This window comes from Capricornis sumatraensis, chromosome 18, assembly GCF_032405125.1.
Source record: "Capricornis sumatraensis isolate serow.1 chromosome 18, serow.2, whole genome shotgun sequence".
In the NCBI taxonomy this organism is placed as follows: domain Eukaryota; kingdom Metazoa; phylum Chordata; class Mammalia; order Artiodactyla; family Bovidae; genus Capricornis; species Capricornis sumatraensis.
Genome location: NC_091086.1, coordinates 47,866,399 through 47,893,623, shown reverse-complemented (window position 1 = coordinate 47,893,623; position 27,225 = coordinate 47,866,399). Strand labels below are relative to the sequence as shown.

Here is a 27,225-nt window from a genome sequence, read left to right as displayed (position 1 = left end):
AGCATGACCAAACAAAAGGCTTATTATGCTCTTTTGTCAATAAGCAGGAAAAAAATGACTTAAAATACCATTAACAAAAAAATCAGAGATCTTTTCTTATAGCAAGTTTGCATTTTTGATACCAGCTTATTCAAAGACATCAAAGAAACAATAGTGGTGAAGATAGAAATCTAATTTGGAATGTATATCATGTAACTAGGGAGTGGGTGAGAGAAATCAGTTTATCTGGGTTATCATTACTGGAACATAAGCATGCACTGTAATAATAGGGAGAGCTAGTCTGAGATGCAGAGAATAAATCAGTTGCCAAAACAACTGGTTCAAGAACACATTAGCATGGTGAGAACCGATGCTTGACTAGAGTGTTTACAGTTTTAAAAATTGTCAAAGCAGAAGAAAAGATACTAACAGATACTGAAGTCAGCCTTATTTCATATAAGATAGTTAATCCAGATCTAGCTAGAGCTATGAAAACAATTAAGCCATGCAAAAAATAAATAATACTGAAAAAAATACTGAAAAAAATTTTAGTGGTATCACTTGTGTATCTGGATGAAGACACCTAAAACTAAATGCAAAAATTGGGAATTTGGGTTGAAAACATTTTTAGAAGATAATGAATTGCAAGATCAAAGGAGCAGACTCAGCTTTGCTGAGCATAAACTTTTGATATCTATCAATTTCAACCCTGTTACTAAATCAATGTACTAGCTTTGGTTAGCCACTCTGGGCTTCAGTTTCCTCATCTGGAAAATAAGTAATATAGTACCTTCACTTATTGTTATGATAGTTTTAAACAGGAAAACATATGAAAGATCTAGCATGATAATTATCATTAGTGCATGATAAATATCAGTTTTTTCCTTCTAAGTAAGAAAACTGTGAGAAACATAATTCCAAAATTTTCACTGGGTGACTAAGTATTCAAGAGTAAAATGAGACCTGGAAAGATTAAAACAAAAAGACACCTGCCCAAGATAGAAAGATTGTGTATCACAAATTCGGAAGAAAAGCCCAAGTCTCTTGTTCCTCTAAGAGTCTGGGGGAAGACTGTGCCCAAGAAAGAAACTGAACCAATATGATACTGAATTATACACTTTTCTGGAAATTATGTGCCCAGGAAGTATCATTTGTCAGGAATAACAAGATATAAGTACCCAATAAATTTGAATATGGTTTTATGGAAACATTAAGTCATTTCAAAGCAGAAGTACTTATGTCAATTCTAACATATAATACATTTAAGCCATTATATGAATTTAAGTTTTTATTTGTGTATTTCACTGTAGTGCTGTGACAACAAAATGACATCTGTATACCAGAGCATACATATTAACAGTAAGATGTAACTTTTCATTACACCACTGCTAGAATATTTAGCTTTTTGTAGGACACATAAGCATGTAAGATGGCCACACCAAATAATTTTCTGGTTGTTTTCTTAGATAGTCTTAATTTTTTTTCAGTAATACTTTATCAACCTCACTGTTAATAGAATTGTAAATTGTCTGGGTGATGGGGTGTAGGGGCAGAGGGAGGGATCATTCAACTGTTATACTGTAATAGTTGCTAGAGTAATCTCACACACACACCAATAAGGAACTGTCTTCATAATTAAGGGCTAGTTATTGTTGTTAGTTGCACAATGATAAAGTTCTTTGAAAATATTGGTTAGCCCACTTATATATGAAAAATGCCCTTTCCACTTGTGCAGAAGAAAAAAATATTCAGAAAGTTATTTTTGGCCTTGCTATGTCAAAAAGTCAACTGTACAAAGATCTACGTGTCAAACCTAAAATTATAATTTTAAAAGTCTATTAAAAACAAAAATGTCATGCATTATTATCAATTATGCAGAGGCTTTAAAACTGTTGCAAGACCATATATTATATATTAGCTTTTATACTGCTAATGCACAACTAACAGCAAACTTGATTAGATTAACAGAAATCTGTCTTAATTACACCTTTATATATCACACTAGAGAGACAAATGCCACAAGATCTGCAGAAACATTTAGTTCTGAGCACTTAAATGGCAGGATAACTTTTTGTGTTGTAATCCATCACATAAAGAATAACAAAAGGAAAAAATTCTGCAGTCTCACGTTACAAAAAAACGTACTGCTGTAAAATATTAAGAAGGCGTAAAGGATATCTGTAACACAAAGTAACAACTAGTATCAAACAGCAAACAAAACTAAATAAAAATATCAAAATACACATAGTAACTGAAGCACAAATACTGCATTAAATACAGTAAAGATTTAATAGGACTAGTTAATAAAAGACACAAATATAGGGGGAGCTAGGGCAACCAGTAAATAAAAACCAAAATAACGGGAAAAAAATCAGAACCATTGTAATTCCCCAAACTGGAGCACAATTTTGTGGGGGTGGGGTGTCTTTCCATTCATATAATACCTAACACTGTACATTAAGATTTTAGTATCATAGAAAAACTTGGTTCTTCCATGAAATTCTTTAAATTCTCAATAATTTTTTCGAAGTAGACATCATTATGAATGAAAAACAGCCAACGAATGGGCACCTGTTGTTTTTTAACACTGTAGATTTACAGAAACTTTTTAAAAGTTATCATAATCTTTTTTGTCTTTTTTCCCCTCAGCTTCAAATCCATCAACTCCATCACTATCCCTTCTTCGTTTTCTGTTGTTGTGGATGTTAAAACGCTGGTTCATCTGTGGTAGTGGATCCATGCCTAGAACTTTGTGTATCTGGCGGAATGCAAGGAGTCGCAATGCAAACTGCAACAAAATGAAACTTTAGTCAAATTAAAGAACCAATATTAATTCTTATTAGGTTTACAGCCCAACATAACAATATAAAAAAGCATGTTTAATGAAAGAAACACCTTAAACAATATTAAGGTTCACAAATGAAAGACTCTGTATGTTCTGAAGTTTTTATTTTCAGGCTTTTCTGTGTGCATGCTATTTTTTTTTTAATGTAAGTTAAAAAAAATCAACAAAATTATTATGCTCATTAAAAAATCCTAAGACAGTATACAGCAAAGAAAAAAGCATCTCACTCATCAAATGAACCTCTCTTTGGTTCACATTCATGTATCTTGCAACTTTTCCTATGGATGCCCATGTGCTCATCCTCAGGCACATGTGCCTCCCAACACACACCTCCCCAGGTTTACAAAATGAGGATTATACTTCTTCAACTTATTACTTAGTGAACAAAAAAAGATTTTTCACTTCTGTGGCTATGTATATATATAGGAATACATTAGGCATCAATGTCACAAGACCTCATGTGTCATAAGATATTTTGAGACATAGTTTCCCAATATTCTGAGGGATATTTAAGGAGATTCTACAGTCATTTGATTAAAAGACAATTTTCACTATGTGGTTAACCTTCAATAGAACTGTTTAGACTACTTCCTGAGATATAATTCCATATAAGATTTAAGTGTACAATTCAGTTGTTGGCTTTTTTTTTTAGTATACTTACAATTTTTCAACATTAACTACTCTCTAATCCCAGAACATTTTCATCACCTTCCCAATGTTCCACCCTCCCCTCACCCCCAAACCCCATGGCCCAATAGCAGTCATTTCTCAATCCCTTTACCATGAGGCCCTTGCAACTACTAATCTACTTTTGTAACTTGATAGATTTGCCTACTATGGACATTTCATATAAACAAACCATACAATATGACTTTTTGTATCTGGCTTCTTCCACTTAGCATAAGGTTTTCAAGATTCATCTACCTTGTACATATCAGCACGTCATTCCTTTCAATGGCTGAGTAATTTTCCACTGTACGAATATATCACATCTGTTTATCTACCCATCCATCAACTGATAGACACTTGGGATGGTTCCACTTTCTGGCAATTATGCATAATGTTATTATTTATGAGGTGAAACTAGGGATTATTTATCATAATAGGATATAGCATTTATTTAGAGTTACTTAAAAAAAGGTATTTCCCAAAGATAAACAGAATAAGGTTTTCTTTTACATTTAAAGAAAATATCCAAAGTTATCTGCTGCACAATAATGAATAGTAACACACTTTTACTATGGAAATATTGCTACTGATCATCAGCCTATTCTCATACTACTACTCCTACGACTAAGTTGTGTCAGTCGTGTCTGACTCTGTGAGACCCCGTAAACAGCAGCCCACCAGGCTCCCATGTCCCTGGGATTTCCAGGCAAGAACACTGGAGTGGGTTGCCATTTCCTTCTCCAATGCGTGAAAGTGAAATGTGAAAGTGAAGTCGCTCAGTCGTGTCCGACCCTCAGCGACCCCATGGGCTGCAGGCTTCCAGGCTCCTCTGCCCATGGGATTTTCCAGGCAAGAGTACTGGAGTGGGGTGCCACTGCCTTCTCCAATTAGGAGTTTCTAAATAGAAGAGTACTTCAGTAAGGAAAACTACAGTAGCATCTGAGGAGCACTGTAAGCATCTGAGCACTCTGTAAGCTCTTGTTCTGCATGTGATTTGCATGTACTTCTAAATTCTAACAAGAGACATTTCTAATATATAATTGGAAATTATTTAAAAGCAAATGAAAGTTGATGATACGGAAATTATTCCCATATGAAGTCATGTTGGAATTTTAAAAACAACATCAAAGAAGATGTAACGGTTTACTTAATCCTTTTTTGAGAGGGAAGATGACCTTACAAATGTGCCCTTTTAAAGATATGCTGCTCTATTGGACACTTACAGGAAGGCATCTGAATAAATGACAAAAGCTACATCTGGCAGAAGCAACTCAAAAAAGATCACTAGAGAATACAGATACAAAAACAAAGGTAAATATTATGGAAGGAAAAGAAGAAAAATCCCAGACAAAGGAAAAAAGAAAATTATTAATATTGGCACTATGGCCCACTAAGAAAGAAACAGAAATGGACCTAGGTCCAATCCATAGAGCTTATTCAGATTTCACCAGTTATACACACACTTGGTTTATGTGTGATGTATACAGATCTATGTAACTTTACCAAATGTGCAGGTCTGCATTAACCACCATCACAAGGCACTATACTATCACCACAAGACTCTCACCAGCCACATCTATCCTCACCCCTATCCCTAACTCTGAGGAATCACTAATCTGTTCTGTTAGTTCACAAATGTTATATAGATGGAATGGTGCAGTATACGTAACTTCCTCACTTTTATTTATCAAAGTATAGTTGATGTACAATTATTAAATAATTAAAAGTGCCCAATGCAGTGACTCATAATTTTTAAAGGTTATATACAATTTAGTTATTATCAATATATTGACTATTTCCCTATGCTGTAAATATATTCTTACAGCTTATTTTATATGCAATGGTTTGTACCTTTTAATTCCCTACCCCAATACTGCTCCTTCCCACCTCCCTCTCCCCAATGGTAACCACTAGTTTGTTCTGTGAGTTTGCTTCATTTTTTTGTTATATTCACTAGTTTGCTGTATTTTCTACATTTCATATAAAAGTGATGGGCTTCCTAGGTGGTACTAGTGGTAAAGAACCTGTCTGCCAGTGCAGGAGACATAAAAAGACATCAGTTTGATCCGAGTTGGGAAGATTCTCTGGAGGAGGGCATGGCAACCTATTACAGTATTCTTCTCTGGAGAATCCCATGGACAGAGCAGTCTGGTGGGCTACGGTCCATGGGGTTGCAAAGAGTCAGACACAATTTAAGTGACTTGGCATAAGTGATACACAGTATCTGTCTTTCTCTGACTTACTTCACTTAGCACAATGCCCTCCAAGTCTATCCATATTATTGGAAATAGCAAAAATTCTATTCTTTTTTATGGCTGAGTAGTATTCCACTGTATATATACCACATCTTCTTTATCCATAACTCTGTGCTGGTGGCTCAGACGGTTAAGCATCTGTCTACGATGCGGGAGACCCAGGTTCGATCCCTGGGTCGGGAAGATCCCATGGAGAAGGAAATGGCAACCCACTCCAGTACTCTTGCCTTGAAAATCCCACAGACAGAGGAGCTTGGTGCAGGCTACTATCCCTGGGGTCGCAAAGAGTCAGGCACAACTGAGTGACTTCACTTTCACTTTCTTTATCCATTCATCTGCTGATGGATACTAAGGTTGCTTCCTTATCTTGGCATTTTAAATAACACTGCTGTGAATACTGGGGTATGTATATCTTTCTAAATTAAAGTTTTTTGTTTTGTTTTCTGGCCATACACCTAGGAGAAATTGTTGCGTCATGTAGCTCTAGTTTTTCTGAGAAACCTCCATACTGTTCTCCACAGTGGTGGTACCAACTTACATTCCCACCAACAGTGTATGAGGTTCCCTTTTCTCCACTGACTTTTAACACTTCTCACTTCTTCACTTTTAACAAGGACATTTCTAACTACCTCCTAAAATCAGACCACTTTCTTCAAAGTCACATTAAAGGTTTCCTTCCTTCCAACTAAGAATTCTCTTATTAAGTTTTCAAATGCCCTGCTTCTTACCCAAAAAATAATTTCTTAAGTACCAATGAAGAAAAAAAAAGCCACTTAGGGTAAACTGTCATCTTTCCTAGAAAATTAAACCCAAAGAAATTAAAACAAAACTTGTTTAATACACACAAACTGTAAATCTTGTGAGTCTGTAAAATATTCATAATGTTCTATTATTACTGACTCTTCTTCAAGTTACTTTTAACCTAACAATTTACTTTAATCCTGACCTCTTTCAAATTATCCTTGCCAGAAGAGACAACAGAACAAAATCTTCAGTCCAACGAGTCCAACTGCCTTAGACTAGATTGTTATTGTTTATAGTTGGTAGCCATTTCTCCTCTTAGTACACTTCTGGAGTCAAAAAAGCTGTATACCCAGAGGACATGAATAGTTGCTCTACTGATCCTGACATAAACAACAACTAGATTTAATGATCCTGAAAATACTACAGTATTTTTATATTCATACAGGATACACACAGAGTTAAAATAATAAAACTGAAGACTAATGAAATCTAGTTTAAATTATATCCTCTCTAAGAGCTTACTTACTAACGAAGCAGAATAATGAATACTACATGGTAATTTCTTCTAGAGGACAACTATAAAAAACCAAAACTGTAAGGGAAGTGATAAAACAAAGCCCTGGGATTAGGAACACAATGGTACCTGTGCACTGGATGTGATGTCTTCACGCTGCTGGTCAGTCATTGTTGCTAAGGTATCGAAGGGATCCTTCTCACAAGGATCCAGAAGTCCAGGACTACCTACAACAATCACCATAGGCAGAATAAAACATCATCATCATCCATTTGTAGAAGAATGAGTAATTCTCATTCAACTATCAAACACACAGACAAACATTAAAAATGAAGTAAAACTTACCTTTGAGAATAATCCCTGAAGAAATGCACTCAAAAACTCTTCTCAGAGCATCTCCAGGGCTTTGAGGACTAGAAGCACTACTGATTGCTTTCTCTACTAGTAACTCCATCGCCTAAAAACAAAAACATAAAAATGTGTTTGACAGCTTACAGCCCAAAGGAATTATTCATTTTCAGAATGACAAAATACTTATGAAACTGTCATTAAAACCTTTAGAGATTGGGGCTTCCCTGATTGCTTGGTAGTGAGAAATCCACCTGCCAGTGTAGGGAATGTGGGTTTGATCCCTGGTCCGGGAGGATCCCTTATGCTGCAGAGCAACTACGCCCGTTGCCACACTATTGAGACTGTGCTCTAGAGTCTGGGAGCTGCAACTACTGAGCCCATGGGCCACAACTGCTGAAGCCTGAGTGCCCTGGAGCCTGTGCTCTGCAACAGGAGAAGCCATCGCAATGAGAAGCCTGTGCATCACAACTGGAGAGAAGGCCCTGCTCGCCTCAACTAGAGCAAAGTCCACACAGCAAAGAAGATCCAGTAGAGCCAAAAATAAAAATAAACAAGAAAATTATTAACAAAAAATTTTAAAGACCGAGAAAATCACACTGAACAAGTCACAAAATCAGAAAATAAAAATTACATGTAATATAAAATTAAAAACAATGAAAAAAAAGGCAATATATAATTTATATCTTAAAAATTATTTTGTAATGTGTACTTAATGAAGAAAAATAGATTAATGGGTTTCTTGTTTTGGGTTTTCAGTTACTGCTATCCTTTTCTATTAAAATATGACAGTCCTTAAAATTCTTTAGATATTTAGGGCTCACATATACTTGCTCTTTAATGCCTACATACTAATAATACTGAAGAGTTATAGTAAGACCATATTCTACCAAGTAAAGATAACTTTCATTTTTTCTTTAAGAACAATTATCTAAATTTTCATTTAACATACAATTGTACTTCTATTATCCTTAAAATATAAATTATACTTTCACTGTAAATTACACTTGAGACTCAAAATGAGTTAATATCAATGAATAAAAGAAAGAAGTATGGATTTAGATCCAGAAAGCATTTTGAAGAGTTTATTAGAAAAATCTGCTTCCATTTAGATTCTAAAAATTAAGATATAATGTACAATTCAGTGGGTTTTAGTACATTTACAAAGTTTTCAACCATAACCATTTTCTAATTCCAGAACATTTTATCACCACCAAAGAAACTCCATACCTACTAGCAGCCATTCTCCATTCTCTTTCCTCAGCCCCTGGGAACCAATAAACCACTTCCTATTTATATAGATTTGCATTTTCTAAATATTTCATACAAATGGAACCATATAACAAGTCACTTTTTGTGTCTGGTTTCTTTTACTTAGCATTATGTTTAAGGTTTATCCACACTGCAGCTTTTACTCAAATTTTAAATAAAATCACGAGTAACAATTCAAAGAATCTAAACAGACTGAAACTAGAATGAAACCCTTAAAATGATAATGAAGTTTAAAATACTGAGGATCCATTTTTAGTTGTGTACTTAAAAAACTCATAGATTTAATTAGAGTAAAAACTACATCCACCTACTCACCCCAAGGCCATTACTCAGATATTTTAAGTAAGAATAATTCTTAAAAGATTGGACATGTGGAGGTTTTAGTTCCAAACAAATTAGGAATAAATTGTAAGAGAGATACAAATCTGAAGAGAGAGTACACATAAAAAGCTAAAAAAAAAAAAAAAAAAAAAGATGACAGCTAGAAGCATGAAGTTTAAAAATCTGAGAAAAACAGGTGTTAATAATGATAGATGTAAATTACAACAACAAAAAATTAAGATGGTTCAGTCTAATTCAGCTGAAGAACGTAGGAAGTTGTTCAAGATACTTAAAGTTGTTCAAGACACAAGACCCTTAAAGAGTCTTCATTTAAAAATTTTAGTATTTTAAGGTGTCAGCTTCAGTTATCTAGGCAACTCTATGAATGCATACTAAACACTTTTCCTGTTCAGACAATTATTATTTCAAGATGTCCAAAAGATTGAAATCTTTGAAATTAAGGATTGTCAATTGTCATTTATGGAACCCCTTTGCCTAGCATAAATGGCTGGCATATAGAAAATACTTAATAAGTATCTATGATCAGAATACTTTTGGAAAGAAATGTGAAAATAATCCTGCTAATTAAAGAAATCAAGGGTTGTAATTAACAAGTTACTAAAATACAAAACTGATGTCTTAAAATACACACCATTCCAAAAATACCTCAAATTTATAAGTACTTTTAGAGAATGTTAACAGAAAAACAAATATTCAATAATCAGCTATAACACAAGTGCGTGCATACTAAGTGCTCAGTCATGTCCAACTCTGCAATGCTAAGGACTGCAGCCTGCCAGGCTCCTCTGTCCATGGGATTCTCCAGGCAAGATTACTGGAGTGGGTTGTCATGCCCTCCTCCAGGGGATCTTCTGACCCAGGGACTCAACCTGAGTCTCTTAAGTCTCCTGTGTTGGCAGGTTGGCTTTTTTAACTACTAGCACCACCTGGGAAGCCCCAGAATATAGATATGTCAAGATACAAAAATATTAAAGGTAATCAATGCTTTTTAAAAACCTGCTTATTGACTGACCTCTAGTGGGAATATGTAATTTATACTTATGTATTAAGATAGAAACTAAATAAGAACCAAGAAAGAAATTTATGGAACACAACGTCCATATATTGAATCACAGTAAAACTAAGTCAACTATCTGCCTTCTGAGATCATTTGCTGTGAAGGAAGCAATTTAAAAATGTTAATTTTCTATGGAACATGGCTGGTCTCCAAGCAGATGTCTACAGTTAGGAAAGCAACAAAAGTAGAACATAGGAGGTTTATACACTCTTAAATGCATGCATTCAAAAGTAAAAGGACAAAAAAAGTAAAAGGACAACATCAAAGACAAACAGAATCAAATAAGGGAAATGATTACTTAGGCAATAATGTAAAGGATTCTGATGGCAAAAGTTACTTAAAATAGAAATGCTCTCTTAAATGACATGAAATCCAGGATTGCAATATTTGCTTTAGGAAAACATTCATGTGGTATATATTCTTCCTTCCCATCTTTAACAGTAGTAACTTACTCCTGCAAGCAAAAAGGAAGTTATTTGCCCTGTGATGTCAGTGTTCTATCATTTAGAATCTCCTCACTGGTTCTAAAACTGACAGACAGGAGCTCTCTCACTACAAGTCATCATCACTAAAATCTAATACACTCTTACAAAAAAAAATAGGGTTTTCCAGGTGGTTCAGATGGTAAAGAATCTGGCTGCAATACAGGAGAGTGGGTTTGATCCCTGGGTCAGGAAGATCACTTGGAGAAGGGAATGGCTACCCACTCTAGTATTCCTGCCTAGAGAACTCCATGAACAGAGAAGCCTGGGAGTTACAGTCCATGGGGTTGCAAAGACCTGGACACAACGGAGCGACTAACACTTGAAAAATAAAATATGTGAAAAGATATGTGGAGCACATAATTTAACTGCTGTATGAACAAAAAGAACAATTATGGCCTCTCAGCATCTTCTTTGGGGACTATCTCATCATTTCACAGATAATTCTTTTTTTTTTCTTAAATAAAAAAAAGATAAAATCCACATAATATAAAGTTAACTATTTTAAAGTGAATACTTCAGTGGCATTTAGTACACCTACTATTATGCTGAACAACAGCCACCTCTATCTAGTTCAAAACATTTCTATTACTCCAAAGTAAAACCCTTGCCCCATCATACAGTTTCTCCTCTTTCTCTCATTCTCTAAGCCTCAGGCAACCGCCAACCTGCATTCTATCTATCTGGATCTGCTATTCAGGATATTTTATACAAATGCCACCATATAATGCATAATTTTTTGTGTCTGGCTTCCTTCACTTGGCATGATGTTTCGGAGGTTCATCCATGACAGATCATTTTCTTTCATAAAATATTCCTTAGCTTAATATAGATTTAAAAAATAAAATATACAATAAACATTAAAACACTAACTTTTTGCAAAAAAAAAAGCCTTTTTTGCAATTTACAGCAGGTATACCATTCTAAAGGAGTACTAATCTAAAGGAGATTTCTATTCTACACAGCAATGCTTAAGTCAGATCAACCTTACAAGAGAATTTACCTATAGCTTTCTTTACTCATCACTATAGATTTAGGACAAAAGAAGAACTAATTTGAAGGCAGTATATTATTTGCTGTACTCACTGTAGTGGTAAACACTAAAGGCAGGTGTTAGGACTTAGATTTATTCAAAGTAAGTAATCTGAAGGCTAAACAAAATTGAAGATCAAGTTCACAAGAACTTCAAATTTCTTTCATGCAAACCAAGAAAAAAGTTACTCTCTGCTTAAGGTGACAGTACAAAGCCAAATCGCAAGATCTCTTGCCTCCCAAACCTGGTTATGATTAAAGAATTATGATGAAGCATACTACCATCACCCAAACAAATACAAAATGGCTTCAATTAAATGGAGGAAAAGGCCAATGAAAGAGTATTTCTAAGAAAGTGAGTGGGCTTGGGCAACTCTCCATTTACAGTTCCCTAACTGGCTCTTTAGAAGAAAATGGGAAAGGGGTAGGCAGTTGAGTGGGAAAAAAAATCCAAAAATTTCACCAGAACTCTCCCAACTCAGAGAGTAAGAACAGGTCATGTTGTGGGCAGCCTGAGGCAAAGAAATTTTTCTAAACATAACCACCTTTCATCCAAAAAGAGAAAGGAAAAGCAACAGAATTCATCAGTTTGAAGGCTCTTTGCGGAAGACAGGTAGGGAAGAGTAAAATTCCAATTATCCACATCTAATTATCTCTAATAATAAATAGAGATTTGACTAACATGTAGATAAAACAAACAAACAAAAAAAATAAGATCTTTTGAAGGAGGAAGAAATAGGGGAAAATTATTATCAAAGCCTGCTGTGAACTCTCAATGCAAGTTTCCCAAAGTGGCTTCACACACCTCAAACCTTCTGCTGATTCAGGTAAACAGAAAGCTGTTCTTGAAAGGAGATGGTGAAGAGTTTCAGGAAAAAACCAGAGCAAATTCTGCACAGGCAAAGGCTCTAGGAGGCCATCGTGGGTTTTAAATCTGAAGCCTAAAGGTGTGCCAAGGGAATCTATCTCAAAGACTACCACAGCACACTGAATTAGGGAACAGAAGAGAGAAAGCCCATGTCTGGAAACTCCCTGGCAGTCCTGTAGTTAGAAGTCAGTGCTTTCATTGCTGGGGCCTCGGTTCAATACCTGGCCAAGGAACTAAGTTCCTTACATGGGGCAGCCAAAAAAAAGAAACAGGACACACGCTAGAGAGAAAGCCAAACACTACTCCTTTCCGTAAGCAATCCTTAAAGCAGAGCTCACGGGGAAAGAAACAGAAGTATTTTAAAAGGTGTGAATAAACTAAGACAGCTCTTGTTTGCATGTTTTAGTATCAAAGAATGACTTAGAAATGGAACTGACAATGCTAAGCCCTAAAGAAATGAAAAAAACTAAAACAAACCAGGCATGTTATCTTTGCATTTGGGTGGAACACAGAGTGAAATATTTCTTATGGGCTTTGAGAGTCCCTTGGACTGCAAGGAGATCCAACGAGTCCATCCTAAAGGAAATCAGTCCTGAATATTCACTGGAAGGACTGATGTTGTAGCTGAAACTCCAATACTTTGGCCACCTGATGCGAAGAGCTGACTCATTTGAAAAGCATCATCTTTCCTGATGCTGGGAAAGATTGAAGGCAGGAGGAGAAGGGGACGACAGAGGATGAGATGGCTGGATGGCATCACCAACTTAATGGATATGAGTTTGAGTAAACTCTGGGAGTTGGTGATGGACAGGGAGGCCTGGCGTGCTGCAGTCCTTGGGGCTGCAGAGAGTTGCACACAACTGAGTGACTAAACTGAACTGATGATTTTGAATGATACTGTTAAGTCACTGCTTTTAATAAATGTATCCATCTGGTGCAAATATTGAGAAGGAGATTTTGTATGTGTAAGGACAGACAGTATGTGAGAACTCTGTACTTTCTGCTCAGTTTTGCTGTGAATCAAATTTTTATTATTTAAAAATAATATTTATTTAGAAAATAATTTATTCTGGAAGAATTATAATTTAAGGGAATGAAGATACAACTGTCAACATTTTGAGTTATAGAGAACTTAATAAATAAAAAAAACAATAAAATTAAAACCTCAAGGTTGAAATGAAAAGGAAGACTGCAGAGCTAATTAAGCAAACTGAACATTACTATAAAACTAATAAATGAATTATAAATAGTAAATATTGGGACATGGGTGAAAACCAAATTACTGCCAAAGAAACAGTAACAGGGGACAAAAGAAGAAAGGGAACAAAGATTAAAACAATCACAAAGATAATAAATATATATAGGACAAAGGGAATTCAATATAAGGGTAATTGGTGCTAGATAGCATATTCAAAAGCAGAGACATTACTTTGCCAACAAAGTCCCATCTAGTCAAGGCTATGGGTTTTCCGGTGGTCATGTATAGATGTGAAAGTTGGAATGTGAAGAAAGCTGAGTGCCTAAGAATTGATGCTTTTGAACTGTGGAGTTGGAGAAGACTCTTGAGAGTCTCTTGGACTGCAAGGAGATCCAACCAGTCCATTCTGAAGGAGATCAGTCCTGGGTGTTCTTTGGAAGGAATGATGCTAAAGCTGAAACTCCAATACTTTGGCCACCTCATGCGAAGAGTTGACTCATTGGAAAAGACTCTGATGCTGGGAGGGATTGGGGGCAGGAGGAAAAGGGGACAACAGAGGATGAGATGGCTGGATAGCATCACCAACTTGATGGACATGAGTTTGGGTGAACTCCAGGAGTTGGTGATGGACAGGGAGGCCTCGTGTGCTGCAATTCATGGGGTCGCAGAGTTGGACACGACTGAGCGACTGAACTGAACTGAAAATAGAGGATCATATTAATCATTTGTCAAATGTGCAGACAAAGATTTCAGTGAATTGACGACACTAACAACAGATTCCAGGACATTATTGGTTAAGTTACTAAAATTCAAGGATAAAGACAGAATTTTTTTAGCAACCTGCAGAAAAAGTAAAGGCAAGAAAATTAGGCTGGACTTATGGTAGCTCAGATGGTAAAGAATCTGCACAAAATGCAGGAGACCTAGGTTCAATCCCTGGATCGGGAAGATACCCTGGAGAAGGGAATGGTTAACTACTTGAGGATTCTTGCCTGGGGAATTCCACAGGTAGAGGAGCTAGGAGGGCTACAGTCCATGGGGTCAGAGAGTTGGTGACCCCGAGACTAAGTGATTAACATAAACTAGATTTAGCAATACTCAATGCTGAAAGATAATGGAGCAACACCAAGAAATGGAGGAGAAAAAATTGCGACCTAACAATATATTTTCCAATAACGTAATGGTAATTTGCAAAGATTCTCAAACATGAAAGAAATTTTAAAAACTTAAAACACTTTTTGATAAAAACTACATGATAATAAAATGCAGTCAACCAAGAAATAAAAAGAGGAAACCCCAGTAAAGCCCTAGTGGTTGGCACCACAGCATTTAAATAGAGAACATTAAATAATCAAAGGGAATATATTGACATAAGGTAAATGTAGTTATTTTTAAACCTTTAAGATTTAAAAAAGCATTAAGTGTAAACTTTCCTGTTTTCTAAGTGGAATCAGCATTCACTGAGTAAAACAGATAAATCAAGAAACAGGTTTTGACACATTAAAATAAATGAATGAAACAAATGAAAAAAAAAATTAACAAAAACCCAAGAGGACAGGAGGAGTAGGAGGAAGTGATCATTTTCTCAGCTTTTATAGATGAGAGGTTAACAGACATTATTTAAAATTGTTAAACAGATGCATGAAAATACCACATAAAACGATATGGTCAACAACTAACTGTCTAAATAATCACATATTCACACATAAAAAAGAACAAGAAAAGGATAAGAATTATGGCAAAGGATAGAAAAGTACCAGAAACATACCAGATAAATGCTAATAAAAACTAGAGTTTAGGAGGGTGCAGTATAGCTGAAATATATGAAGGGGATTTAGAGGTTAAACTTCCAGCTTTTAGATAAGAAAGTCACAGGTATATAAGTGCACATAGGGAATATCGTCAGCAATATTGTAGTAATTGGTCTTACTGCAGTAATCTTTTCACAATGTGTTAAAATATGGAATTACTATGTTGTACACCATAAAACTAGTAAAACTGCATTATAATTGTCTTTTTAAAAAGGCTAGAGTTTTGGCAGAAAGTGTTAATTAAATGCCCTTTAGAATGACAAAAAGTTCAAACTCACAATAATGATATAATTATTAAATGTTTTTATGTCCTAAATGTTACTGCAACAAAATAATAAAGTACAAACTCTAAAAAACACAACAGAAAGAGCAGATTTTAACTTATCTTTGTCACTCCATGGACAGATAAAGTAGACAAAAAATATGAAGGAAAAGAGATAGAAAAACAAAGTAACTGATGAAGTTGAACTAAGAGGTACATATTATATGCTGAGAACACATTTTTTAAAGTGCCCACACTTTATAAAAACTGTACAGATTAGACCACAAAGAAAATCTTAAGATTCCCCATATTGCAAATAGAATATATTTTCTGCTTCCCAGGTGGCTCAGAGTAAAGAATCTACCTGTCATACAGGAGACTCAGGTTTGATCCTTGGGACAGGAAGATACCCTGGAGAAGGAAATGGCAACCACTCCAGTAATCCTAGCCTGGGAAATCCCACAGACAGAGGAGGCTGGTGGGCTATAGTCCATTGGGTTGCAAAAAGTCAGACATGACTTAGCAACTAAACAGCAACAGAATATATTTACTGGATTATATGCTAGATGGGGAAACAGTGGAAACAGTGTCAGACTTTATTTTGGGGGGGCTCCAAAATCACTGCAGATGGTGACTGCAGCCATGAAATTAAAAGATGCTTACTTCTTGGAAGAAAAGTTATGACCAACCTAGAGAGCATATTCAAAAGCAGAGACATTACTTTGCCAACAAAGGTCCATCTAGTCAAGGCTATGGTTTTTCCAGTGGTCATGGACGGATGTGAGAGTTAGTCTATGAAGAAGGCTGAGTGCCAAAGAATTGATGCTTTTAAGCTGTGGTGCTGGAGAAGACTCAAGTCTTGAGAGTCCCTTGGACTGCAAAGAGATCCAACCAGTCCATTTTAAAGGAGATCATCCCTGGGTGTTCGGAAGGAATGATGCTAAAGCTGAACTCCAGTACTTTGGCCACCTCATGTGAAGAGTTGACTCATTGGAAAAGACCCTGATGATGGGAGGGATTGGGGGCAGGAGGAGAAGGGGACGACAGAGGATGAGATGGCTGGATGGCATCAGTGACTCGATGGACCTGAGTCTGAGTGAACTCCGGGAGATGGTGATGGACAGGGAGGCCTGGCGTGCTGAAAGAGTCGGACACGACTGAGCGACTGAACTGAACTGAACTGATGCTAGAAAAATGGAAGTTATTTACAAAAGAAAGAGCAACTCTTCTTCAGTCATGTAGAATTAAAAAACTGCCTCAAAATTACTCCTGGCTTAAAGACAACATTGAAATCAATTTCAAACTGCAGAGAATATAAAGAGAAAACATTACATATATAGCCAAAACCTATGTTCAGCCTTAAATAACACCTTTAAAATTTATCTATATAATTAAAGAATGTGTAAATTAAACAAGTATCCAATTCAAGAAGTTTGGGGAAAAAAAAAGAAATTAAACCCAAGGAAAATAGAAAATTAGAGATGAAATTAGAAATTAATGAACTATGGGGGGGTGGACAGGAGGGAGGTCCAAGTGGGAAACTATGCTTGTATTCATATAGTTGATTTACTTCACTGTACAGGAGAAACTTATACAACATTATAAAGCAATTATATTCCAATTATAAAAAGAAATTAATGGATCACTAAGAAGGAAAACAGCATATCTGGCAGCTAAATCCAAGGAGCTGGCTCTCTGAGGAGAGAGGGGAAAAAAAAAGGCAAAATGGATAAATTACTGCCTAAGTTGACTCATTGGAAAAGACCCTGATGCTGGGAGGGATTAGGGGCAGGAGGAGAAGGGGACGACAGAGGATGAGATGGCTGGACGGCATCACCTACTCGATGGACCTGAGTCTGAGTGAACTCCGGGAGTTGGTGATGGACAGGGAGGCGCGGTGTGCTGCCAATTCATGGGGTCGCAAAGAGTCGACACAACTGAGCGACTGAACTAAAAGGATATAATGTTGAGAGCTATTTAAATGTCAAAATACTGACATTTTGGTGTGCTTTAAACTACCAAAATACTGGTATTTTATGTTATATGTACATGATTCCAAAGACTGGCCAGCAGCTTTCTTTGCCCTCCCTAATTTGTCCATCATTACTCTGCCAAGGCCCATGTTCCCCCAGTTCCTTTGACCTGTGCATCCTCTCTTTCCACTCAGTTCTTACAGCTCTGCACCCTCAAAGCAGAGAGGGTCCCTTGAAGTTTATGGCTCTCTCTGAGAAAGAGAAAAAGCAAGGTGTAGGGTAAAGGCCCATCTGCAGTGAGACTTTCAGACCTCAAGAATAGCTGAGGAGTGGCCTGAGAGTCCAGTCTCAAAAGTACTGAAGCTTAGACATACTACAACAGAAAAAGTCTCAAGGACACCTGGGTTGTATGGACTGAAGCTGAAAGAAGCAGGAAGTAAAATGATAATGTAGAATGCTTGTACTTTTATATATTAAAAAAAGTTTACGTTGTATAATGCACATACATTTTTATATTAAAAATCTATCAATAATTCAATGAATTTTCATCACAAGTAAATACTGAAATACCTATTGGTTATTTTGCTCCAATACTGCACCTGCTACTACTGACTAATCAATCAGAGAATTGAAACAATAAAGATGCTATAATAGGCATTTTTAAAACTTTAAGAGCACAGAACTCTATTATATAAAAATTTGAGTATCTGGTTGAATGGGTCAGTTTTTCTAGGAAAAGTTGCCGAAATTAACCCCAGGAGAAGGAAAAATTAACAAAACAGTTACTCACAATAAAAGAAATCAAGAAAGCGCTACCCTCTTTATAAGGGCCTGGGAACTGATAATGTCAAATGAATTTTACAAATGATCAAAAAACAGTATTTTTGATGATCCTAAAAACTGTTTCAGAGTTCAGAGAAAGAACAAAAGTTCTAAATTACTTTTTATAGAATTAGTCCAAATCTAACAAAGAAGACAAAAATAAAACAAGAAACTTTCTGTATTGTCACCACAAAACTGATGATATTCTACCAATTATCTATTAATTCAATACAGTACTACTTAAAAATAACTAAAAGAACTTTGGAGTTCATCAAACTGAACAAAATGGCAGTCAAGTTCTTTTGGAAAAAGAACATGAGAAAAACAAAACAAAACAAAATACACAAAACAAAAACAAAAACAAAACGCTGAAACAGGGCAAGATGTCGTTTATAATGAGCAGCAGAGAACGGAGAGGGGGAAACTGATGAAAAGGACATCAGAAGTTTAAAACACACTATGAAGTTTTAAAAATTAAAAGAGATTAAGGACTTCTTTGGTGGTCTAGAGGTTAAGAATCCACTTTGCAATGCAGGGGACATTGGTCCAATTTCTGGCTGGGGAACTAAGATGCCACATGCCGCAGGAGAACTAAGCCCATGAACTCCAACTGTAGAAGCTCAACCACTCTAGAGCCTGTGCTTGGACTAGGGTCCATGTACTGCAAGGAAAAATCCCACAGGACACAATGCAGATTCCGTGTGCCATAACTAGACTCGATGCAGCCAGTTAAAGAAATACGTAAAAAATCAATAGAAAAAAAGAGTTTAACAGAGAAGACTGAGGAATGAAAGACTATTGTAGAAACAGGACTGCAACAAAAGAACTTTGGTTTAAGAAAGGGTTCCTCTTCCTCAGTGCCACTGATAACGAGTATCGACAACCAAAAATATCTCCAAACATTACCAAATGTCCCCTGGGGACAAAACTGAAATGCGTTTGAGAACCACTGGTTTATGATAATGGTGATATTTCAAAATGGAGGTTGGGAGAATGAACATCACTATTAAATAAAATGCTAAATGGTATTGGAATAATTGACGATTGGTCTGGAAAGACATATTGCTGGATCTACCTCTAGTCCATTTATGATTTTCAAATTAATTTATAATTATACAAGTAATGTATGTATATTTTATCCTAGTAAAATCCAAACATTACAGATCTCTAACCTAAGCCCACTTCTCACTACTGAGAGACAACTCCTGTTATAATACAGAATATATCCTTCCAGGAGTAAATAAGCAAACATCTATAATAAACATAACTTGATTGGGGGGGAAAAAGCTCTAGAAGAAAGCATGTGTGAATAGTCTATAACCTAAAACATATGAGAGAGTATTTTGTAGACAGAATACAAAGTTGTTAAGTCATAAAACACTAATAGATTAGAATTTGTGAAAATTTTAAACCTTTTATAAAACAGCAAAAACTATTAAGTTGAAAAGCAAATGAAAACTGGAAAAATTATTTTAATATAGGTAAGTGCTAATTTCTTACAGAAAGTAATTATAAATTATGAGAAATATGAATAGGAATTGGCAGTTAAGAGAAAAATAATTATAAATGCCAATAATTACTTAAAGAAATTTAAGTAAAAAATGACACTCCATTTTTTACCTAACGTGTTAAGAAGTTTGATCTTATCCCAAAGTTAGTGAGGATGTGAAGAAAATGCTAAGTTCAACAATTTTTGGTAATTTTAAATGATCCACCTTTCCCAGTTACAATCAAAACATGTTCTTTGACCTTGGAATTCTATAGCAATTGACCCTAGCCATCACATGTATATAATACTCATCAAAGCATAACCACAATACAATGAAAATTTAATAGCAAAAGACTGCAAACAACGCAACTGTCCGTCAGACAGATACCAGTTAAATAAAATATGGCATGTCCATACAAAGGAAACACCAAGTAGTCAATACAGCTCTCAAAGAGCTCCCAGAATTAAGATAACCCTGGCTAGTCAACTCTCCCTAACCCAACTGTAGAATCTGTAGGTTCAGTTATACTTTTGAATGAATCCTTCTATATCTGAATTTTTGCTATTTAGGAACTCAAATATTTGAACATCAAAGAGATATTTGTACATAAATAAAAAAATAGGAATATACACGGCGTGCATATAAGCATTTCTCCTTCCTGGAAAAAAAATCACAACAAATTGTGCCATGATAACTTGCCTTTAAATGATGAGAAGGCTTTCACTTCTTATTTTGTGCCTTTCTGCATTATTTGAATTTCCTAATTTTATGCATTTTTTTGGATAATGCTTATTTTTAAATGTTAAAAATTCCTTATACATTATTAAAATATCAACAAAATCCTGCATAGGGAGATTAATAGCTCATTTAAAATTTTCTTTGTATCTTTATATATGTACAACTAATAATTACATCTATAAAAGTAATAAACACTGTGTGAAGATTAAAAAAAAAAAAGAGGAAAATACAAAAAGAAAATCAAGTATAATTCTTAGCAAGTTAAACAGTCTGATAAGACCCTAGGATTTCTCATGAGAAAAAGAAAAAACTCCATTTAGGAAATGGAAATAAAGCTGATAATTAGATATAAGACAAGGCTATAAAAAACTGCAGAAATATTTCTGAGATGTTTATTTTTCACATACAGTTACATATTACTTACCCAGCTTGGAAAATCAGACCAAGTTGGAACTCGCTGACAGAGGTCCCGGAGAATACGTATGATAATCACACAGGACTGTAGACCATTAGCTCTAGCCTTGAGAGCAACACAAAAATCAACTGAATTAATCTTAGAAATATTAAAAATATCCCTTGATGAAAAAAAAGTTAAAATACCACTGTTCAATGGAAGCTCAGATAAAAATAAAACAAAAATAACCACACTTAAAATTGGATTCTATGAGCTGCCATTTACAGCAATATTTTATGCCAGGGTTAGTATTTAAAAGCTGATATTTTAGGTCAAAGTAAACAGATTATACAAGAATAATTGTTCTTGATCCCCTGTGAACCTTGACCTGTGTTCATTTAAATCAGTAAACTTAAAAAAAAAGTCTGCCTACGTTAGAAATAAAAGAAAAAGTAAAGAGCTAAAAAGTTTGTCTAGGGACTGAAAGATTAAGGAAATCTGTTTGGTTTCCTTTCTGTGCCTTTGCATAACTGCAAAGTCACTAAACCAAACAGCTGCTTCCTCACCTTTCATTCCCTACACTTATTAACTTAAGAGAAAGAGGGGAAAAAATCTTAAAACTATACACAAAGCTTTAAACACATATTCCATTATTTAAAGCAAAGTTAATCTGCAGCCTTATGGAATATAATATATATACACAAACATGTGATGTTCCTGAACAAGTCAGCTTCAAATATAGCCACTAAAAATAAAAATAAAAAAACCCAAACTACAAAACACCCCCAAAATCCTAGTTTATTGTCAAATTAATAGTACCTGCAATATGCAGATCTTCATACCCAGCTTTCTATGTTAACATATTTTCTGATATTTAAAGTAGTATTGCTTGGGCAATCTTTTGAAATGTTTAAACACAGTTAAACATGTTGTACTGAACTACTCTCTCATAAGGCTACAAGAAAAAAGTAAAATGATGTTCCGAACCTGGAACCACTTAGCGTGGCGTAGAGCAGCCAGAGCGTCAAGGCATTTTTGCCTGTCCAAGACGTCCGGTGGGTCTTTCACCATACCCGAGGTTACATCTAAAATGGATTGAATTGGCAAAATGCAGTGAGGAATGGGTGTTTGACCAGGTGAGCAAGACACTTCCTTAAAGTAGCATCAATGTCACACGAGCCATTTGAGGGTTTTGTCAGCACTTTAAAGTAACCCAGGAAGTTATTTAACAAATTTACATAAATCTAATATGAAGATTAAGAATTGAACTCTTTAATTTAGAAATATAATAAGTAATTTCTACAAATATAAACCCTACCCCACCAAAAGAAAATCAAAAGGAAGGATTACTGGATACAGTGCACCAGCACAAAGACAACAAGAGGGAACACAAAAATCCACCTTAATAAATGCGAATGTACAGTAAACTATCCTGTTTGTTCAGTATTTTAAATGGTCACAGGTTATTTTGGGACTAAAATGTCAAAGAACTAATGATAAATATGGGATGATCAATGTAGTAACAATCAGAAAAAATAAGGAGCCAAAAACAGGCATTTCTAGGAGTTCAATGATTTCTCTTCCACCAGAGCACTTTAGTTGTAAAGGAATACGAAATGCCCTTTAAAATTCAAAGTTCCCATAAAGTATTCCAAAGAAAGAATAATTGGAGAGAAACAATGAGTAAAGTAGAAAAGGGCAACAGGAACTAGCCTGCTTAAACAGAGTAAGTATAGAAATAGAACAGATACAGTAAGCAGAATGGTTTGATGATAAATATGCACAATCTTTTACGTTATAGAGTTTATAATAACTGATTTTAATCAATTATTATATAAAATATAAATGAGTTATATAAAACTTGAGAAGAAAATCTGAACTTAAATCAGGGCAAAAACTTTATATTAATAAAACTAGTTGGAGGGCCAGCTTACATTAATCTAAACATATAGGTAAAATGTATATAAAAGTTGCTAATCAAACTATTCATAACTAAATCTAATTCACAATTCTTGGTGATATTTAAACATTTTCTAAATATAGGAAAATAACATGCTAGGCAAGTAATTTATTGAATTTAGCAGTCTTCTCGATAGAAAGCACCCAAATTAAAGCACATTTAGTAGATGATTTAATAAATCATTGAGGGTACCAAATGAATATGAGACAAACAATGAAATATATGATAAAAGAACACATGAACGATAATTTTAAGAGTACCACTGCAACTCTGGGCAAGTTATTTGATGGTATATTTTTGTATGAACATTCAGAAATCTTAAAAGATACTTGTCCTTATTTGAGTAGAAGATATATTAAAAAGCATATTTTTAAAGTGATAAAAAATTGTATCCCTTGTCTGGGCTTTCTTTTCTTAGTTCTTACTCCTTAAACAATCAGATGGCATGGATTTTCAGAGAACATATTAGAAGGGAGACTTACAGACACTCAAAAAACACTGTGTGGCATTCTGAAAATGAACACTGAAAGAGGAACTTGGGCACTAAAAAGAGAGTAGCAAGTCAGAAATACTAGTAATTTTAAAAAACCAATAAATAACCTCAAAATCTGCAAGATCAACTACTGAATCCAAAACTATAGTGAACATAATTAAGAAATGGGCTATTCTGAAAGAAGGAAAAAGGACACCGGAAAGCACAGCTAATTGAAGAACTAAAAAAAAGAAACAACAACAAAAAACCACTCCCCAAAGCAAGGTTATAGAACAGGCTGAAGAACCCTTTCCATGTCTCTTATTTATGTTATTTGCTAAAGCTAAAATGCAAATAGGTGATAATGTGTAATCTCTAAAGTTTCTGAATTTTAATGTTAATTCATGTTTTAATTTCCTCCAATGTAAGAAAAGTTTTCTTTTTGCACACAAACATTTATAACTTCGGAAATTTAAATTAATGATACAATTTCAAAGATGCCAAGACACCTACTGCAATTTAAAAACAAATTAAGAGCTATAAGTAGGAAACTTCTGTCAAATTTAGAGTGTGGATTTTTGCATCCATTCTATATTTCAAGTGGATTAACCCCTTAGATATATTGTACTAAAATCATACTTGCTTCCTAATAACCCAGTTAACAAAACAAAAATTAATTTATTAAAAAAAAGCAAATTCTTACCCTACAAGAGGTATTTTATGAATTTTAAGGGGTTAATCACCAGTTAGAAGACACGCTGTGTCCACACTATTTTATGATTAAAAGTTAATGGGAATATATTAATTTAAATTAACATGGTTATGTAAAATATATAATCCACCCAACAATTTAAAAACTAGTGTGAACACTGCTCAATTCTAGAAGAGACAAAGACAAAACAAACAGAACAGCCACACAAAGGACAATAAATGCCAGACTCTGCATCCAATATCCCTCTTTAAATCAAATGGCAGGTGTGACACTGAGCTTTTGAAAACCTTGGTCAAAAATCCTTCCGATGTCTTGGCAGCAACCCCTGACAGGAATCAATTCCCTCTGCTAGAAGGCTTTGGACCGGGCCTGATAAGCTAAAGGTGGAAAAAAACACACACAATACTTGACTTGCTACAGAAGAGATGCTGTAGCAAGGGTTAGAACATTTGAACATTTTAAGCTTCACGTCAATTAAAGGTTTACTTAATGTTTAACTGTCAAACACAGTACTGTAAAATAGATCTGTCATGTGTTTAACAGTTATTTGGGAAATTTAATCATATCCTTTAAATAATTTTTTGTATTAAACAGGACCATTACGCATTTAAGAGCCTACAACAACTATGTGCAAGTCACCAGTCTCACGGTTTACAAGTACTCTTCCGGCAAAGCCTTCCTTACCCTTGGACTAACTCCCCAAAGCAAGCTAGAGGCTTTAAATGATTTTAAGACACAGAGCATTCAGAGCTGCAGTGAGGGAGAATACATACCGTTATTCTGCAGCAATCTTCATAATGAGGCTAAAGACATGGTTTACTGCAGTTATCTGCAGCAAGGAACACTATCAGTGTTTCTACACTTTTTGCACATCCAACTTTTCAGCTCAGTGTCTTGAAGAAAATCTTTCAATTTTGGACTGATCATTTCTTTTACTGTAATACTTATGAAATTCAGAACAATAATTCTAACTCAAGTCTGGGTCAGACAAAAGTATAATTTTGTTTCCTTTAGAAGGGATAGGTTATTAAAGATGACTACAAATATGATAATTATTAATACTGCACAAATTTAAGTAAACCTAAATATAACTGGACAAAATGTGCTCTGAAATAAAGTTAAGTGATTATGAGTATAATTTCATACTAAATACAGTAACTTTTATCTATAACATAATCAAAGATTTCCTTTTCAAATCCTAAGAGTCATATGCTGCATCCCAATTGATCAGATTGACTCAGAAACTGTTTTTCTAGCAATATCCACAGCCAGACCTTGAGTGGAAATTCATGCTCATATAAAAGAACCTTCACACAAAACCCACTTATTTTTAAGATAAAAGCTTATACAACGTACAAGTCCTGATATGTGGTATATCTATATTATGTATGCAAAGTTAGGCAAGTCTCTTAATGATCGCATTTTTAGTAAAAATGTTGTCTTCCTGGGTTGTGTAAAGCCCAGTGCCTTAAAAAAAAAAAAAAAACCTGCTTGCTGTAAGAAAACAAATTTAAAGGGATAATAATTGAGAGCCTACTCATGCTATTTTAGACAAATTAATTTTAAGTATTCTTTTCTCCTTTATCTGTATCACAAAGAAATATTAGTATAGGCCATATAACTCCATATTCAACCAATTAAGATGTACAAAAACAACATGAAAGGAAACAAAGTAAATTTTATCTGACCCATAAAACAACAGAACCAACATACCGCAGACACTGACCATGCTTTTTGGCTTAAAAGCTTTTGAAGCTTTGAAAATGTTATAGGACAGTCCCTAAAGCAACATTGCTGGCACCAGCAGGATTTTTACAGACTACAATTGTAAAGTAAGTTAAAAACCCCTAATTGTGCTATAACTCATTAACTACGCCTACCATCATTTATTTTTCAAATCTCTGGTAGAAAAGCGGGGGTCAGATGCCCAAATCTAAGTGCATTAGGATGCTCTGCATTTATGAAAGCGCTCCAAACCAAAGAGCAACCTCAGAGAACCAGAAATATTTACCTCAGGACAAGCCAAATCCATGATTACATATATAACAATGTCTCATAAACTGTTATGAGTATTCAACCAATTTTACTTATGAAACTCCCTTGTCTTTTTAAAGACAAGAACAATGACTTAAGAGAAGTTAAATTTGTGGCCCTTTACTAGCAATACTTAATTTTTCATAAGTCAACTATGCTTATGACTAAGAATAATTTAAACTTTTTCCAGAAGTCTGAGGTTAGCAAGAAAAGAAAAACAAATCAAGAAAATGAATACTATGAGTGTTTTATATAAAAGTACATTACTAAAAACACACTAATAAAAGATCTGGGAAATAATCTTAAGCAAAACTAGTTGCTATGTAAGTCAAATCTATCAGATTCATATGTAATGCCAGCATGTTGCCTTCTAGGGCTTAATGCCATCTTAAAGAGTAGGTAAATGGAAAAAAAAGAAGTTAATAAAAAGTAGAATGTTTAATGGCTTTCCAACCTCCTTCCCTCATGTTCTCTTCTCGAATAATTGGAGATGTCAGGGTGATAGTGACTTGCATTTTGGGTTCCACACATGAGTTCAAAATTATTGCCGCTTCAGAAACAGCACATTTTATGTCATACTTCTCAGGACTTATAACCTATATAATGAAGAGTACAAGAAATTAGCTGGCCCTCTTACATTATCAAACAAAGCAGTTTCATTATGGCTCTTTCACTTTCTCACATTACTTTAACCATTTTGTAAGGACTAGATCATATACTATTTCCCTCCAAGCCTTGCAAAACAAGCAAATTATAACCTCTCGCTCCTTTTTCCGTTTAGAATTCTTTCTTGAACTAGTATTTACCATTATTTGTATCATATGAGTTATCTGTATGTGTGTCTGCACCTTTTAGATGATGAATTTTTCGATGAAAGAAACACTGCTATAGTTATTACCATACCTTCCTAAAGTAGCATCCAGGTAGCTAGTATTTGAGACTAAAATAGATG

At 34.8% G+C, this 27,225-nt stretch overlaps 1 protein-coding gene across 1 annotated transcript in view; it reads right to left on the bottom strand.

The window, feature by feature from the left end:
- Positions 1-722: 722 nt before the first annotated feature.
- The window catches only part of ZFR (zinc finger RNA binding protein), an 84,931-nt gene continuing 58,428 nt past the window's right edge, over positions 723-27,225 (bottom strand). Inside the window, exons 15-20 of the mRNA XM_068990386.1 lie at positions 26,728-26,869; positions 22,083-22,180; positions 21,126-21,221; positions 7,352-7,463; positions 7,136-7,233; positions 723-2,767 (exon numbers count right to left, since the gene is read on the bottom strand). Of these exons, the coding sequence (XP_068846487.1) occupies positions 2,588-2,767; positions 7,136-7,233; positions 7,352-7,463; positions 21,126-21,221; positions 22,083-22,180; positions 26,728-26,869 (726 nt within the window). The 3' untranslated portion in view covers positions 723-2,587. The remainder of the gene's footprint in view (positions 2,768-7,135; positions 7,234-7,351; positions 7,464-21,125; positions 21,222-22,082; positions 22,181-26,727; positions 26,870-27,225) is intronic.